Source organism: Neomonachus schauinslandi, chromosome 3, assembly GCF_002201575.2.
Source record: "Neomonachus schauinslandi chromosome 3, ASM220157v2, whole genome shotgun sequence".
In the NCBI taxonomy this organism is placed as follows: domain Eukaryota; kingdom Metazoa; phylum Chordata; class Mammalia; order Carnivora; family Phocidae; genus Neomonachus; species Neomonachus schauinslandi.
In genome coordinates this window covers 84,701,252-84,716,634 of record NC_058405.1, presented here as the reverse complement: position 1 = coordinate 84,716,634, position 15,383 = coordinate 84,701,252, and the positions used below count along the sequence as shown (strand labels likewise).

The 15,383-nt window shown below is 35.3% G+C and overlaps 1 protein-coding gene across 1 annotated transcript in view; it reads right to left on the bottom strand.

Moving 5' to 3' along the window:
- Positions 1-1,834: 1,834 nt before the first annotated feature.
- The window catches only part of MAP3K2 (mitogen-activated protein kinase kinase kinase 2), an 85,246-nt gene continuing 71,697 nt past the window's right edge, over positions 1,835-15,383 (bottom strand). Inside the window, exons 12-17 of the mRNA XM_044913246.1 lie at positions 14,552-14,758; positions 12,897-13,045; positions 12,374-12,505; positions 8,418-8,547; positions 3,130-3,307; positions 1,835-2,387 (exon numbers count right to left, since the gene is read on the bottom strand). Of these exons, the coding sequence (XP_044769181.1) occupies positions 2,162-2,387; positions 3,130-3,307; positions 8,418-8,547; positions 12,374-12,505; positions 12,897-13,045; positions 14,552-14,758 (1,022 nt within the window). The 3' untranslated portion in view covers positions 1,835-2,161. The remainder of the gene's footprint in view (positions 2,388-3,129; positions 3,308-8,417; positions 8,548-12,373; positions 12,506-12,896; positions 13,046-14,551; positions 14,759-15,383) is intronic.

Below are 15,383 nucleotides of genomic sequence, written 5' to 3'. Positions count from 1 at the left end.
CTTCCTTTGATCATAAAGGTATGGGAGAAGCTTTGACAACCATATTTGTGCTTTGGCTTTTTCTCAGACTAGCTAGTGGAATTTCAAATATTCCTAGAGAAAATGCCAGATAGGACCTTGATACAGGAAACCAAGATCTACCTAACTTCAGAAACAAAGTATTTTAAAAGAGTTCCTAGAAGAGCATACCTTTTAGCAGAAAATAAAATACCAGAGTCCCTTATGAATCCCATGAAAGGCTTCACATTTAGGGCCTCCAGAAAGACTAATATTTCCTAACCTTTAAAAATAAAGTACTTAGCACTTGCTTTAATATGCTGAAACAAACTGCAAGTAGCTAAATTACTGCTATTATTCATATTTTTCAGTAGCAGAAGTCAGAGATAGTGGGAGTTTCCCAGCTGCCTCTTTCCACTGGATGTCCTTGCTCTTGGTGGATATGTTATACTAGAAATACCTGGCAGTTTTAAACCTTCCTATAAAGTAGTTAATAATTTGTTTTGATATGCTTTTCTTTTCCCACAATTATGAACTGACTTTTGAGGAAAGAATATATACAGATGGCTGGGTTTAATAGGCTCCATGTTTAAATTCATTTTGTTTCTACAATAGAAGTTATTGATTTGGGTGTAATACACAGCTGGTAAGGAAAGGATTGTTATTTGATGTTTGTTGAGATCCTTCACCCTTGACTTGAAGTAGTGGTATGTGCTCCTGTAAAACCCTTATTCTGCATTGCATCACTTTCTCTCTGAAATTTACTTTTTGCAAGGAATCTACTCTGTAAATGGCTATTTTCAGTTTATAACTGAGGCTGGTCTTTGCATCAGGTTCTCAACTTCAGCACTTTCAACATTTTGGTCAGGATAATTCTTTGTTGGCAGAGGAGGATGCTGTATTTGTATAGTGTAGTTTTTTTGGCAGCATCCCTGGCCTCAAGACTACCCAATGCCACTAGCATCCTTCTAGTTGTGACATGAAAAACTGTCTCCAGGCATTGCCAAATGCAAAGCAAAATTATCCCCACCCAACACTGGAGAACCACTATTTTACACAGTAGCTATTTTTTGAGGTGCTTTAGTATTCTGTGATCCCAAGAACAAGGATTTTTATCTCATGACACTAGCTTTAACATGTGGATAACCCAAGTTAAATTCTTAGTTCCCAAAGAATATCTATGGGGAATCAGGAGTTAGAAACAGGAAGATATAGTATACATGATTTTGATTATTTCTCTTTTCCCTTAATTTTGGAACTTCCTCCCTCCAATAAGGACCATAGTTTAAAATATACTAAACAACCTTTAGTTCTTCTTTTCATTATTTCTATTAACTGGCAAATGTGGATTCTTCTGCCCACACACTGAATTAGAGCAATCTCTTTTTGCCTTTTAATTTGGATTTGCTCACTGACTTCCCATATCTGCTTTACTCTAAAATAGTATTTTTTTTTTTTTTTTTAAGCAGAAAGCTATCCCTCAAGGTTTACAGATTCCAGTAACATGGATCTATTATAGTGTATTTGCTTATTATACTGGTTAGGATTAACAAATAAACATACCTCTTAGAGATTCATATTTTCTATCAAGATTCCTACTGAGCAAAAAGCTTGGTAGACAGAGGTTAGATCTAAAGAATACAGATCTAAGAAGGAACCTATATTCTTTAAGTTGAGTACCTACCCTAAACTCAAGTTTAGGGCTCAACCTCACAAATGAGGACCTATTTTAAATACTAATCACTAAAAACTACAAATCATACATCATTTTCTTCTCCTTGTTTTCCGTGTCTCCCCATCACCACCAATCTGTCAGTGACATGGGGAAAGACTCTACAATCCTTAGGTATTCTAAATGATTTGTTTGTACTAAAAAGAGCAACTATGTACTAAAGTGCTTTATCTCTCTGAACCACATCAGTACATTATAAAAAATTAAAAAAAAAAAAGGAGTTTCAAGTTCTTGTAAGGGAAAAAAAAGATTAAATATAAAAAATTTAGGTTACTATTATTAAACAATTTAACCAAGAATCAAGAGAAATACTTTCCCTCTTGTCTTTTTTTCTCCCCATCTCTCTTTTTTATAAAAAAGAAAAGTGCAGTCAGAGAGAAGGTGAATGAATTGATGGGAGCTGGGTAGAGGCACAGGAGAGGTTACTGGCTGCTAGTGATAATGCACAAACATGTGCCTTAACAGTTCATCAGCTGAAGGTCTCAGTTTGGCCTCTATAAAGATCCGTTTGAGGAAATCTCGAGTATAGTCTGAGACATGAGGTGGCAGCTTTGGGTTTGTTGGCTGAGTGGCGATTTTAAAGATGGCAGCCATAGCTTCAAATTCCGCCCAAGGAGGCTTTTCAGTTAGCATTTCCACCACAGTACAGCCCACACTCCTAGGGGGAAAAAAATTACAAAAATAGTATCATCATGAAGGAAAGCCACTTAACTACAACATGAGAAACAGAACTGAAGTCCATTTACATTTAAATACAACTTGATTTTAAGTTTAAAGTTTCATTAAAAGGTTGTAATTATATAAAGCTATAATTTAAACATAAAAATTAATGAAAATAAACCACAATTTAAGGACTAACTCAAATGGTTAGGCAAAGAACATTATTCATCTTATAATTTTTGCTTTATATATAATTCTCTAACTTGACATTAAATATAATCTTTTGTCTTTATCTTACAAAGAACACAAACACTAGAAATCCCGTTTGCCTTTAGGTGCCTAAAATGAATATCTATTAAACACATTTCTGGGTGGGAAGTAGGCCATTTTATGTTCTAACTTAAAGTTATTAAGCAATTAAAGATTAACTGAATTACATGATACTAACAAAGATTAATAACTCTTAAAGTTCTTCAGGGAAATAAAACAAAGATAGTTTTCTAATGCTGAAATTTGCTTCAGATGAAATCCTTCCTAAAGAAAGGAAGACAGGTTCAAGAACTCCATTTATTTAGCAATCATTAAACTACAAAGAGGCAAAATTAAAAATAAAAGTAATCCTTGTAATCCTGACATCCTATTTCAAAAGTACAAAAGATCATTTAAATCTGGCTCAGTAATTTCCACTTTGGGTGGAATTATGTAAGGTGTTTTTAGGCAAACCTAGCATCAAAACCTACCAGATGTCTGCTTTTCTGCCATAGCCTTCTCCACTAATTACTTCGGGGCTCATCCAGTATGGTGTGCCTGTGACAGACTTCATCCCTGTCCCTGAAAGACAGATGGTTTGAAGCCGTTTGCTGGCCCCAAAATCTCCTAGTTTGACGTTGCCTGTTGAATCCCGCAGAATATTTGCACCTAAAAATATGAAAACATCCTCAATTCATTACTTTTATTGGCTGTTTGGAATTTAAAAAAATAATAATAATGGCAAAGAATTACTTAGCAGACTCATCAGTCTGTCTCCAAAATTAGGCTGCTTTTTGTCTTCCCAACAGTACCTGGCATAATGCCAGTCACACAACCAGGGCTCATTAAGGATTTACTGCACAAACACTAAATTTTTAGAGTCAGCTGTTTGTGCTTTAGAACCTAAGAAGGTTCTCCCACTGAAAAGGACGGGGCCGGTAGGAGGTAAGGATGACAAAGAAGAAAAAGGAGAAAAGGGCTAAGAATGTGAAGCTCAGAGAAGGATACAGAAAGCAATAGCAGGCTCTTGGCCCCAGTTTCTCTGTGACAAAGCGAGAAGCCCATGCTGCAGCTTATTTCCCTGAGGAGCTAGCTTCTCCTTAGGAACTTCCTGTAGGACCTTCATAATCAACAACTTCTAGCACTTTCCCCTCTACTGTAAATTTAATGTTGGTTATCTTACACTTTACAGTTTTTCTTAGTATTGGATTTTGTTTTATACTAATTTTATTTCTCAATGTCTCTCTATATTTTAAATCTCTTCTAAGTAAGCTCTGAGCTTTCTGTTTTAAAATTTCGTTTACTTTTATAATAAACTTTTCATTTTATTTACTACAAATGGACCTTGATCACAGGGTGTGAGGTAGTGTCTGCTGAACTCCCCACTGAGTTACTCTTCCCCCCTTTCCATACTGCACTCTTTGGAAGAAGTTCATTATGCACAGCCCACAATCAAGGTGTGAGGATTTATGCTCCAGGCTGAGTGGCTACATAAATTATTTGTAATTATTCTGCATGGGACATTTGTCTCCTCTCTTGCATTTATTCATTCAACCTTTCATTTATATTAGTATGACCACATGGATATTTATTTTATACTCTGAATCATAATCAAATATTACTTTATTTTTTTGCTCAAGTTGTTCCAGCTTTGGCCATTGGGAGCTCTTTGTATTGGCTTCTGTGTCCCTCGGCCATACTCTGAATTATTGTGTTCTTGTTTGGTTTGGGTTTTTTGTTATTGTGGGTGTTTTTAAGCATTTTCTTACTTTCTGGCACTAAAAGATGCTCTGGGCTCAACTTGTGTATTTGCTGCACCAGTCCTAGAATCAGTCATTCCTCCAAGGAACCCTGGTTCCTTTTAGTGGAGAATGGTCTCAGAAATCAAGATCTAGGTGCTAGATTCATTTATTTTTTATTCTCTCTTCTCCCTTTTATCACTTTTTGAACTCAGTCTTTCTTCTGGGATTATAAAGGTGGTTTCCGTCTTACATAAAATATTTTTATTCTCATTTTTAAGTCTTCTATAACCTTAACCATATTTCAAAAAAAAAATCCTTCATTGTCCTTTTATCCTTTTTTTTAATGGCCTCTAGGAAGCAGAGTGACTAGTAGATAAAATCTGCATTATAGAACAGAGAGAATGTAGACTGTGCATCCCCACCATGGGCTTCTGTACTAGTCTTTCTGTTCTCCCAGTTCCTCAGCCGAGTCAATGATGGCTCCCAAAAGCCTCTCTCCAGGGAGGGTCCTGGATCCATTCTCTGCATGCCATAAGCCTAAGCGTGCCATGGTACCAGACCCTCAAAAAAAGCACTGCCTAATTAACATCTCCCACCATCTAAAACTTACAGAAGATTCTGTCAAAAAAGCCATTGCCTGTAAAATATTTAGCCAAAGGAAGGACAACAAACAAACTAGTTTTTTCTGTCTAGGAGCTGGGAAGGAACAGTCCTGGGCAGGTCACAGACTGGGAGAGCCATGAAATAATCACCAGCGGTGAACCAATGCCTACTCATATGAAGGGATGAAGAGAAAATGTATAGCTAAGCTCCCAAAATAACTTTCTAATTTTTTAAAGCTCATTTTAACTACATTAAAAGCTTTTAAGGAGACTTTTCAAACATACAAAAGCAGACAGGATAGTGTATGTACCCATAACCCAGCCCCAACATCCATCAGGACAATCTTCCCCCACCATACATACTGCTAGCCACTCCTTCCACCCTCTCATATTATCTGAAGCAAATTCAACACATTATGATCAACAAACAGTTTACTACATGTCTTTAAAATATAAACTTATCACACCTAAGAGAATGGACAATAACTCCTTAGTATTACTAAATATATACTAAAAAATTAGCATTATTTTAAAGATTTTATTTATTCATTTGAGACACAGAGATAGAGAGAGAGAGAGCATGAGCAAGGGGAGAGGCAGAGGGAGAGGGAGAAGCAGGCTCCCCACTGAGCCAGGAGCCCGATGTGGGGCTCGATCCCAGGACTCTGGGATCATGACCTGAGCTGAAGGCAGACGCTTAACCATCTGAGCCACCCAGATGCCCCAATATATACTATTTTTAACATTAAAAAAAAAAATCAGAATCCAAATAAAGTCCATACATTGAGACTCACTGATATATATCTTTTAAGTCTTTCCTAATAAGTTCCCTCTAATCTCTTTTTTTTCTTTATAATTTATGAAGAATCTAAGTTGTTTCCTATAGCTTTCTTATGGTCTAGATCTTGCTGACTCCATCCCAAGGAGTCATTTAACATGTTCGTCTGTCCTATGTATGTTCTATAACTCAGTAGCTGAATCTAGAGGCTTGATCAGATTCAGGTCCAATTTATTTAGCAAAACTACTTACACAGATGATGTATTATTCTACAAATAGGAAGTACATAATGCTGGACTATCTCTGTTTTAGTGATGTCAGCAACTATTTATATTTAGTACTTATATCTATTAATTCCTTAGTGGTTACAAAATGGTATTGTTCTATTATTCCTTTTTAATTTGTTAGCCAACATACTTCTATAAAGATAAGTTTCCTTTCATCTAGTATTTAGTCCTCCGTAGTATAGTTTGTAAAACAAAAGCAGAGTAAAGGAACCGTATTATGAAATAACAAGTTGGTTCCCTAGCAACAATGATCAATTAGTTTTTATCTTTTTAAAAAAATTTTTTTAAAGATCTTATTTATTTATTTGAGAGAGATAATGAGAGAGAGAGAGAGCACAAGAGTGGGGAGGGTCAGAGGGAGAAGCAGACTCCCGCTGAGCAGGGAGCTCGATGTGGGCCTCGATCCTGACACTGACTCCGGGATCATGACCGGAGCTGAAGAGCAGTCGCTTAACCAACTGAGCCACCCAGGCGCCCAGTTAGTTTTTATCTTAAGTTTCACTATGAACTCATGGGTTTAAACTTTAAAAGCAACCAACTATCTTTCCTTTTCCCTCACCATTTAAAAATTGCACAATGAAAAAAATAAAAGTAAAAATAAATAAAAATTGTACATTATAAAAATTTGGGAAATACAGAAAAAGTAAAAAGCATGCAAAGGAAAACAACCATCACTCATTCTGCCATTTGGAAATAATCACTGTTAATTATATGGAAATTCTTCTCCTAGGTCGTACTTTAATTTTGCAAACTTGAAATCATATTGCATATCCAGTTTTATATCTTGTTTTTCTCTTACAAATCTATTTGCCCTGTAATGCTTTTAAATCTGCTTCCTTCCAGCCTCATTTACCAGAATGGTTTATCACTCTTTCTGGCAAGGTTAGAAGAGGACCCCCTGGGGGGGGTTGCTGCCCTCAGTTCCTTTACCTTTTCTCATTATGAAAGCTAGAGAGAAACTGGCTTGAACAGAAATTATTCCTAATAGAATAATTCACAATCAATTTCCCTATGTGGTCCTTTAAGCTGTCAGGTTTTGTACTTGACTAGTGAGGTCTGCCTAAAGTGGGGAGATCTTGAGATGAAAGGTTCCTATTTCTTTGAGATCATGAGCCATGTCCTCATCCTCTCAGACTCACCAGCAAGCTCCATTCCATACAAGCGATCTGGCTCAGGCATTCTGCAGCAGATTTTACTTTGTCACCAGAAAATGGGTAGAAGTGTTCTCTTTGGCCTGAATATGACCATATTTATGATGTGACACTACTAATAGCCTACTGCTGACTGAAAATCTTACTAATAACATACATTTAACATATATTTTGTATATTATATGTATTATATACTGTATTCTTACAATAAAGTAAGCTAGAGAAATGAAAATGTTAAATAAGGAGAATACACTTACAGTACTGCAGTTTATATAAAAAAAAAATCTACAAATAGGTGGACCCACACAGTTCAAACCTGTGTTGTTCAAGGGTCAACTGTATATGTGTGTAAGTATTTATTCTTACTGACTGATTAAGTGATTTTACATGTGGGTCACAACCCAGTATTTACAGAATCAGACCTCTGGGTATACTCTGCAGTACAAAGTTTTAAGCACTCTCAAATTTGAAACACCTCTGCCAATTGTTTTTGTCTCACGTCACGCACTTCCCTTACATACCTGCTCCCTGACAGTTGAGTTTCTGAGTTTTAAAAAGTGAGTTTAACTGAGTTGGAGTTCATCAAAGCTCAGTCTTGGCCTCTCTTCTTCCCTCTTGATATTCTCTCCCTAGGTAATGACATCCATTCCCATGGCTTTAAAAATGATCTCAACATACAGTATATCATCAGCATAGCTAACTTTTGAGTGTGTTCTAAATACAATGTTTTAGGCATATTATATACATTAACTCATTTAATTCTTACAAAAACCCTATGAGTTTGTAGACACTATTATTATCCTCCTTAAAAATGAGGAACTGAGGCATAGAGAAATTATGTGTCTTCTCCAAGGTCACACAGTGACCAAATCAAGCCCAAACTTGCATCAGGCCAGCTGATGTCAGGGCCCCTACTCTTAACCACTATATTCTAATGCTTATGTTCCCATGTATGAAAACATGTTCTCATTTTCATGATAATCTGAACTTGACTGATTCTGTGGACCCCCCACAAATGAGCTACCCACTTGTAGAGACATGAACATCAGGGCAAGTCAGAACACTGACTGTGTCAGTGAGAAAGCAGAATTGTTTCCTAAGGTGTTTTAAAGGTAGATGTGGTAAATTAAATGCTAAATTTCTTAATCATATCACTAGTTTCATTCAGATTCACACAAAAAAACTGTGTACTTGAAATAAAGAATAGCTCGTTACTTACCTTTGATATCTCTATGAACAATCATATTACTGTGCAAATAATGTACGCCCTCCAGAATCTGACGGGTGTATTTCCTAGTCACATTCTCAGTAAGAGCTCCGTATGCTTTTAACTGGTCCTTAATTGAGCCCTAAGACAGAAAAAAAAAGAAAACTATGGTATGGTTTGAAATGAAAAATACTATTAAATCTTTATTTTTAAAAGGATCTATAGTTCATGAGTGGGAGGCTTTAGCTGGAGAGTACAGGAATTCTCAGTAAGGACATTATATGCCATCTAATTTAACATAAACTCTACTATATTCCCTGAGTACAACTTTGGAAGAGTATGGTCATAGCTGAAAGAAGCCTTTAAACTATTTTTTGATTGATGCCCTTGTTTCCATGACTAAGTTGGTTCTAACTATCTCTTGTTCCTTGCAATCGTGTTTTTTAAAATCTTGTTTTTGCCCTGAATATATTTTTGTTTTTCCTACTTGCTCTTCTCAATATGCCCTACTTGAATCTTATTTATTTTGTTTGATATCTGCGACTTTCTCAGGAGAAAGAATGGATATGACTAAAAAATCAGAACACATATGAGATTTTTAAAAAGTTTTTCCTTTATATACATACTCAACATTCTAGTTCAAAACATGTGAAAATATATTAAAGAAGAATTTCAAATTTTCTTACATGTTTTTTAAGGCAAGATGAGACGCCATCTTGAGAATGCTGAATCACTCTGAGGTGAGACACTGGCACTTGAATTTTGAAAAACCTTCCCCACTGTAGATTCCAATATACTAATTTGATGACTAATCACCACTTTAAAAGATGGGAATAAAATGCTTCCTGAGGGACAAAATCTTTTAAACAGAGAATATATCCAAATGTTTCTGCTTTTCCTTGAGTTCTGGCCAACGGTATACTATGTCATATGAAAGTAGATCCTTAGACTTTACAGGTTTAACCATTTGCTATTTCCACTATTCATGAGCAATCCCTGAAGGGAAAGCAAGATGCAATTCTGCTGACTCAAACTTGCAAACACATGTGTGGAAAGCCTCCGGCAGTCAAGAACCTGTATGTCAATGTGGCTTGTTTGTTCAGTCTATTTACTGTGTCTCTACTTGTAGTAATACACAAAATAACACACCTAGAACTGAGCTGTCCAACTAATAAGCCCCCAAAGACTTGTAGGCTGCAAAATGAGTGACAGACTTGAGGCTTTTCTGGGCCTTGGGCAGTTGGGCCAGTGGCCTACTGCACTGGTGCTGTCTATTTACTCCTGTGTACCAAAAAAACAGTTATCATCCTCAGTGTGAACAAGCAGATTGGGTTGCAAAGTACTGTGCCAGCAAAAAACTCTGTGTGTGTGTGTGTGTGTGCGTGCGTGCACGTGCATGTGTGTGTCAAAGAAATCAACTGCTAGTCCAGGGACTGAAAATAAAGTTATGGTTTTGTTCTGAAAGTAGTTCTAGATAAACTAAGGAAGAGAATGCTACATTTGGGAAAACTGAAAAACAGAGTAACAATTTGGGCAAAGCATGAAATCTAGGGTACAAAGAGATCCACTATACTAAATTTAATGAGAGGAATTATATAGCATCATTCACAAACTTGGAAATTCAGTAAAGTCTAAGATCATGTACGTCTGGCCCATATATGCCTGGGCTTGGCATATGTATAATTCATTTAAAGATTGTTGATGAACTATTATTAATTTAGTAAAAAGATTTCAATGACAACCTATACTTTGAAGAGATAGTTGCCCTTACAAAAGTAAGTAGAGCTAATGAGAAACATGATCTAACACCTCTTCCTCCCATCCAAGTACTAACCAGGCCCGACCCTGCTTAGCTTCCGAGATCAGATGAGATCAGCGCGTTCAGGGTGGTACCGCTGTAGACCTAACACCTCTTCCTGAATAGTCCTGGCTTAGTCTTAAGATTGCTAAATCTGTAAGATTACCCATCTCCATTTGTGATGTAAATCAGTTCTAGCCAATTAACCATTTAATCTTATCTTCAACAATCTGGGTCCCTATTCACACTTATTCAGAATTATTCTTTTATTCCTAATTTAAATATTTATTGCACAAACAGTAATGGAAATCTGAATAAAAGAGAAAATCACAATCCCAACATAACACATTTTCAAATTTCTTCTGTCCTTGTCCAAATACAGATACTTTTAAAATATCAAAACTTTATTTAAAAGTATCTTATATTCTTTTCTCTATCTTATTATAAGTACTTCCTCCAACTTTGCTACATAGCCTTCACAATCCTCTTGGACAATGCCATCATAATTTACTTCCACTGTGGGAACTGATATTTCCATCACAGATAATACTAAAATAAATGTACATAGCTTTTTCTTTCCTTTGGATTACTTCTTTAAAATGAATTTCTGTGAAATCACCAGGTCAAAATTCAAAATTTCTATGTCATTTAATATATCCCACCCATTTGTTTTCCAAAGGAATTAAAAAAAACCCAATTTACTCTGTCAACAGGATCTTTGAAATAAACAATTATTCATGATGATAAGAAAGAAAGTAAACTTAACTGCTGGTCTTGTGAAACAGGATGATTAAGACCATGACTATCGGATACTAATCCAGTTTTTACTGACCCATAAGCTTAAACTGCAACCTTGTACATGAAACATATAATTCTAATAATCCACTTAAAGACCCATAAATCAAATCTTTTCCTAATATATACAACTGATTAAATTATATGAATGCCTGTGTTTTTAAATGAATAAATATACCACCATCTTGAAAATCAGTATTAAAATGTACCCTACAAATTCTAAAAATAACATAGAAGGCATGACAGTTTGCAAGTCACATTTTGCAACTCCTACTGAAACTACTGACTCAGGCAATGATTACCAATCTGTGTTAAAAAACCTTAGATAGATGGTTGAAACAGAACTGGATACTCTTTTTTTAAGATTTATTCATTTGAGAGAGAGAGAGAAGGATGGGGGTGAGAGAGAGAGCACAAGCACATGAGTGGGGGGAGGGGCAGAGGGAGAGTATCTTCAAGCAGGCTGCCTACTGAGCATGGAACTGGATATGGGGCGTGAGGCTGATCTCCCAACCCTATGGGATCATGACCTGAGCTGAAATCATGAGTCGGACACCTAACTGACTGAGCCACCCAGGCACCCCAGGAACTAGATATTCTATGAGCCATTGCTAATAGCTCAGATTACTTTCTGTTCTTCAGGAAAAAACAAAACCTTACACTGGAGGACTCTGGATGTCGATCATCCTAATTTAGCATTCAATCTTCGCATCACTAACAGTGAACAACCAGAAATTGTATGTCTCCTAATGGGATGCAACATGAAATGCACAGCATCATATATGATGCATTCTAATAAAAAATGTTGAATCTTAATCTAACTTAGATATTAGATCTAACTTGGGAGTTTATAGGAAATAAGAGGATAAAGGAACAAATTAAACACCACGAGGATGCAATTAGAGAAATCTATGAGATGAGATTGTCAACAGAACTAGCCCAGTCTCTTTGTCAAACCTGTCATGTAAAAATGTTCTAGAGTAAAAAAGAAGTAAGGGACGTAACAGTTAAAGGTAACATGTGGTCCTGGACTGGATCCTGGTTTGGATAAATCAGCTATTATGGTTATTTTAAGAGCATTTAGGGAAATCTGTGCATGGACTGCTATGGTATCTATAACCTATTTTAGTATACCTCAGCATTTTTTTAAAATGAGTTAAAAAAATAAATACATAAAAATAAAAGTGAGTTAAAAAATACAAATACAAATGAAGAAAGAAAACAAAATTATATTACCCAGCTCTAATTTAAAACTTCCAAAATGTCCTTAATGTCCTTAACTAGTTTAACATTTTATAATTAAAGTTCTGTTGTTTTTCTTTCCTCATCTAAGACTTTAAAGAGATGTCTATTTTCAAAGGATGTACTAACTTACCCCTGGCATATATTCCATAAATATGGAAAGTGTTTTTTCCTGGGGATCCCTCAAACAGCCATAATACTGAACAATTCGCTCATGCAGCAAGTTTTTCAACAACTGAATTTCACACTCAAGTGCATTTACTTCCTGAAAGACAGAACTCACTGTTAAGTCTTTACAGCATTGCTAATAAAAGAAAAACATTCGAACTTCACGGACCATTAAGGTGGTTTCATTCTGAAATTTTTACTTCCCAAGGAATAAACATTTTAAAGTCTCTAAACAGTAACTTTTGTAACTTTTGTAATATACCTTGATGGTATATTAAAGCAACACTAAATCAGATTAGGAATATAACTGAGCACTAAAAGAGAAAAAAAATTCACAGTACAAAGTAGATAAATATATCTAATTATAGACTGATTTGTTTTGCAAATAATTTGCATTAAGAAAAAAACAAAAATTCTACTGTGTTATATTTATTTAGTAAAAATGCTTCTTATAAATGTGACAAAGTAGTGTGTGCAGTGATTCTTACCTTGCTGGTCTCAGGGCTATCAGGGTCAAACTGAACTTGTTTAACTGCCAATTCTCTTCCTGTATCGACATCATAACAGAGGTAGACCCTGCCAAATGCTCCCTGGCCAAGCAGTTTGCCCAATCTCCAGTTGGTTGGAGCACGAGGTGCTAAAAAAGAACACCTTCTTAAAATGGAACAGCCAGATGGCACACAAATGGTTAAGGACTAAATGAGTAAACTGCATTAGTGATATCCTTAATTGAATATACTTGGATACAAGGGAAAATCATGATCATCCAAATTCACAATGATCATCACTTTGAAAATTTTTCTCCTTAGTCAATTTTCTAAGAATTCTAAACCCAAACAAGGTTCATATAGCCCCACGTCTTATTTTTTCCAATGAGATTATACTCCCCCCCGATTAAAAATGTAATAGCATCTTTCACTCAATCCAGGATACCACTGATTGTCAGATGCACTATTTCTAATCTTTATTGCAGCAATATTTGTAGTTTTCCATCTGCTTACAATGTAGAAAGCTGGAAAGAGTATCACTCTCATTCTAACAAGAGAAAATCTTGAAAGCAGCCAGAAGGTAGAATAAAGAAGAATAAATACATACATAAATATACATATATAAATTATAAATAAATACAGAAGAATAAAGATAAGAATTACAGAAGAGCTTTCCTCAAAAAGTATACAAGCCAGAAGGAGACAATGGAGAAATAGCTTTAAAGTGCTAACAGAAAAAAAAACTGCCCAGCATTCTATACCCAGAAAAATCTTTCTGAAATAAAGAGAGAAAAAAAGATCTTTTTCAAACAAACAAAAGCTGAAAGAATTCATTACTAGCAGAGTTACATTACAAGAAAGGTTAAAAGCAATTCTTTTAAGAATTTGATACCTGACCGAATCCCACATCTACATAATCTATAATCTACAAACTCCTGGGTCTACAGAAATAAAGTGAAGGATATATAAAAGATATTCTCTTATTTTTAATTACTTCAAAAAATAGCTGTCTAAAGCAAAAATAGCAACAACGTAGTGTGAGGTCACAAATGTAAAAGTAAAATATGACAATACTAGCACAAAAGGGATGAACGTGAAGTATGCAAATACTGCTGCAATAAATACCTTTGAGCACAAATCTTGGTATGTACTACTTACATGATAAAATCCAAATACTCCACGATCTGGCCTTAATTACCATTCTAGTCCTTTACCTATTGTTTCAAGTAAGATATCCTCCACTTTAGCCAAAAATGAACTATTCCCCATTCTCAGAACATGCCATGTCTTCCTGCATATATCACCTCCTGAACTGGTGAATCCTACTCACATTCAAGATCTAGATTAAATACTGTACTGTAATCATTTCTCCACACACCATTCTTCCCCACTAGATTACATCTTAAAGGTCATATTTGAATAAAAGACAAGTTGGTAACAATTTTACTAACAAAAGAGAAAAGAAACAGCTACGTAATTAGCAGTAATACTGTGCTTATACCTGATATTTCAACCAACTTTAAAAATATTCTTTTTACCTTTTTTTGAGAAGTCTGTCTCACCCTGAGGACTGGTTTGGTATTTATTCCTTTTAATACTATAAAGTTCTGCAGAGGTTCTACTAAACATTCACTGTGCCAAATGCTATTACTTACAGCGGCTGGGTGGGCTGATGTCCATTACAGTCAAAGTAGGATTGTCTATGTCACTTCCCCTTCTCCTTATTCGACTATCATCATACTCTGGGGTAAAGATACTGCTTCCACTGCTAGTGCTTAAAGAGTGGTCAGTAGGACTGAAACTCACAGGAGACCGGAAGCTGGTCCCCTGGGTCCTTCTAGCTCTTGGAAAAGTTTTACGACCTACAAAATCAAAATAGAATTACCTTACAACTTTTATTCATGTTCTAACTGAAAGTATTTAAAATTTGTAACATAAAGTACAGATGTTTGCCTTGTGACTAGACTTGACTAGGCTAAGAAACAGAAATAGCGATACTTATTTGATTACATGTTTTAAACTTAAGAGTATTTTCTTTTCAAGTTCAAGGAAATATCCTTAACACTGAATCATGAAGTCAAAAATGAAAATACAAGGAAGAGAAAAGGTAAAAAAAAAAAAAAAAAGAAATGAAAAGTGGGGAAGAACAAGATCTGAATATGAATTCAAACAATCTCTTTTGTTAAAACACACACACATTCTAAAATCACTGCACTCCCTTACTTCTGGATAAAAAGAAAAAAAAATCTACTTTATTCTTATTCTTATTTGTTCTTATAAGAACAAAAATTAGAAAATTTATAAGTAGCACTTTTTTTTCCTTATAAGTACAATGCAAGTATGAATTTCGTCATCAAGGAGTAATTTTCTAGTTAATATCATTTTTAATTACAACTTTTCTTTTAAGGGAAAGGTAAGTATTACGAGGTAAGTTGGCATAAACCTAAGATGTTATTATAGTTTTAGTTACCTAATTCCTTTCAAAAA